Source organism: Trichogramma pretiosum, unplaced genomic scaffold (genome assembly GCF_000599845.2).
Source record: "Trichogramma pretiosum strain Unisexual culture from Peru unplaced genomic scaffold, Tpre_2.0 scaffold39, whole genome shotgun sequence".
Classification (NCBI taxonomy): Eukaryota; Metazoa; Arthropoda; class Insecta; order Hymenoptera; family Trichogrammatidae; genus Trichogramma; species Trichogramma pretiosum.
The window spans coordinates 1421092-1424003 of record NW_019640828.1 but is presented as its reverse complement, the minus strand read 5'-3'; the positions used below and the strand labels follow the sequence as shown (position 1 = coordinate 1424003).

General features: G+C 30.9%; 1 protein-coding gene across 1 annotated transcript; it reads right to left on the bottom strand.

Moving 5' to 3' along the window:
• Window positions 1–1132: 1132 nt before the first annotated feature.
• LOC106659509 lies at window positions 1133–1983 on the bottom strand. Its single transcript, XM_014382085.2, has 4 exons — window positions 1786–1983; window positions 1596–1710; window positions 1208–1524; window positions 1133–1139 (listed from the first exon to the last, which is right to left on the bottom strand). Exons 1-4 carry the CDS (start codon window positions 1809–1811, stop codon window positions 1133–1135), a joined length of 465 nt encoding a protein of 154 aa, XP_014237571.1. The 5' UTR covers window positions 1812–1983.
• Between the last annotated feature and the right edge of the window lie 929 nt (window positions 1984–2912).

The following is a 2912-nucleotide window of genomic DNA, read 5'->3' as shown; positions in this document are numbered from 1 at the left end:
GAAGTAGTTGCAGATTTATTTTAAAGAATGCGTCCTTAAAAAGAAATACATCTTATTTTTTTGTACTTTTCGAAAAATTCTGTGTTTTTCTTTAAATTTCTTCGCAGAATTTAAGTAAATTTTTTGGAAGATTCGCGTGGTAAATGTAAAAGAAGGGCAGTGGAGCTTTATTAAAAGTAAAGAAACGGCAGGATTTGTTCAGTTTTCAAAATTTAAAACTAGATAATAAGATTATTCTTACTTTGCTTTTGGAAAATTTGTATGATAATCGTTGAAAATTCAATTCAATTCAAGTTCTTTGCACTTAATTTTTGTGATTTTATTAGAAATTATTAACTATAAATTATTTATTTTTTGATAAATTACATTAAATGTTTTCTTAAAAATGGCACATGATGTTAATTAGTTGACTTCTGAATTAGAATGAAGTATTACACATGGTTAAAAATTACAATTATGCACTGAATCCATGTGAGTTTTCAGATATTGCTTCGATGTAAATTTTTTTCCGCATAGATCACAGTGATATTTTCGCCCATTATGCACTGAATCAATATGACCTTTTAGATTGCCCTTTTGCGAAAATGTCTTCCCACAAGTGTCACATGGGTAAGAAATACTATTATGTACTGAATCACTGTGGCGTTTCAGATTAGTCTTTTGTGAAAATGTCTTTCCGCATACATAACAGTTGAAACGATTCAGATTATTATGCACTGAATCTATATGACCTTTTAGATGGCCTTTTTGCGAAAATGTCTTCCCACAAGTGTCACATGGGTAAGAAATACAATTATGCACTGAATCCGTGTGAGTTTTCACATATTGCTTCGATTTAAATTTTTTTCCGCATATATCACAGTGATATTTTTGCCCATTATGCACTGAATCAATATGAACTTTTAGATTGCCCTTTTGCGAAAATGTCTTCTCACAAGTGTCACATGGGTAAGAAATACGATTATGCACTGAATTCATATGCAAGTTTAGAGTACTCTTATATGCAAATGTCTTTCGACACACATTACAGTCATGATGATTTCGACCTTTATGGAATGAATTTGTATGAGCTTCAAGATGATTCTTGAATGAAAATGCTTTTTTACAAATATCACACGGATAAACAATACGATTATGCACTGCATCAATGTGTTTTTTTAAGTAACTCCTAGTTGGAAATGACTTTTCGCAAATTTCACACGGATACTTGATACCATTACGCAACGAAGAAAACTTTTTCAAATGTGTCTTGTGTTCAACAGATTGCTTATCTCCATTTTTCAATGGATAAATTTTCATATTCGGTCGTTTGAGTTGCCAGCCAGAATTAATTTGTGTTTCATCTTTGCATTCGAATTCTATTTTAATTTTTTGGTTAAGTGAATATTCCTGAGTTTCATCCTTCAATTTATCAGTCACTAATAAACTCATACTGGGCTTTACATCTTTACACTCCAACTCTATTTTAATTTCTTGGATAGGTTGAAATTCATTAACTCCTTTGTATTTATTCAACGTGTGAATCTGTTATGGAATTGGAATTTTTTCAAATTAAAAAATATAGATTAATTAATTATAATTATTAATCAACTTACGTTTCTTTCTTGCTGACATCTGAGGTATTGCAGTTTTTTGGAATCCGATGTTTGGTCTTTCGTTTCACCATTATCATTTTCGTTGAAACGCATATCATTAGGTTCTTCTTTTACTCTGAAAATATCGATATGATTAAAAAAAATTACACTCAGTTATTTTGTTATTTCAATTTTGCGCAATGATGATTACTTGGCAGTAAGACCACAAGACTCCATTTCATTGAATTGAAGACAAGTTTAAGCTGCTATATTTCAAATCTAATAAAAATTGGTTTTAGATAGTATTCACAAATCTTGAAATCGAAATTACGACTAGTCAACGTGAGCAAAATTAGCAGCCGAATAATCTCGAATTCTCGAAGTGTTTACAAATAATGAACAGAATGAATACCAGCAGCATGAAGTCAAGGTGGTAGAAATTCTGTTTGCACACGTGACAGACATGAGGTTTTTAAAATTTTATTTGGAATTTCAAAATGTTATAACTATTTCTTAATTAAAAATAAATTATCGGAAAATTATGCGAGCAAAACAAAATAACTCGATATATAATCAAAACGAAGAAAATAAGAATCTTGTGAACCAATTTGAGCTAAAATTACTACCTTTACTTATAAATAATGTTGCGAGAGATGTGAACTTTTTTTTAAGTATTATGATTAGAGTGAATTATTCTAAACATTATGATTAAAGACTTCCAGCATCGTTGATGAGTCAATCCGACACTCAAAACATATGTGAAATCAGTCTAGAGTCAGAAATCAAAAATCACCATGACAGGGTACAAAGGTATAATAATAGCTAGTTAAACGCTGGAGGCTCAGGTAAGACAAAATCATATAGGCACTATTTTTATTAAAATTTCAGAAAAAACATTTCTACAAGTATTTATATACATATTTACAATTGTTAGTGATCATCATTTCTTTTCGAAATGTTGGCATGCATAATCTTTGCGACCTTCGTGAAATATTGCTTGGTATCTCTTCAAATTAATTTTTTCCCAAATGTCTTTTCATCCTCGTGAATCGTCCTCTGGTCAAAGAGAAAAGTCGATTTGGGTCCCAATTTCTTTCCGCACTTGTCAAGTTCAAGATCATTATAACCTTCATGGACTGACCTTTGGTGCCTAAAAAAATCTGATTTATATCCGAATTTCTTCTTACAATTTTCGCATGTGTAATCTTTCCGACCTTCATGTACTGTTCTCTGATGATTCAACAAATCACGTCGTTTCCCAAATTTTCTCTCGCAATTTTTACATGCAAAATCTCTTCGACCTTCGTGGACTATTTTTTGGTGCTGCAAAAAATCCGA

Coding starts and splice junctions, on each gene's coding strand:
- LOC106659509 (XM_014382085.2), bottom strand. CDS start 1,811: ATGGAGTCTTGTGGTCTTACTGCCAA. Junction 1,711..1,785: donor TCTTGTGGTCTTACTGCCAA/GTAATCATCATT, acceptor CGATATTTTCAG/AGTAAAAGAAGAACCTAATG. Junction 1,525..1,595: donor GATGTCAGCAAGAAAGAAAC/GTAAGTTGATTA, acceptor ATTCCATAACAG/ATTCACACGTTGAATAAATA.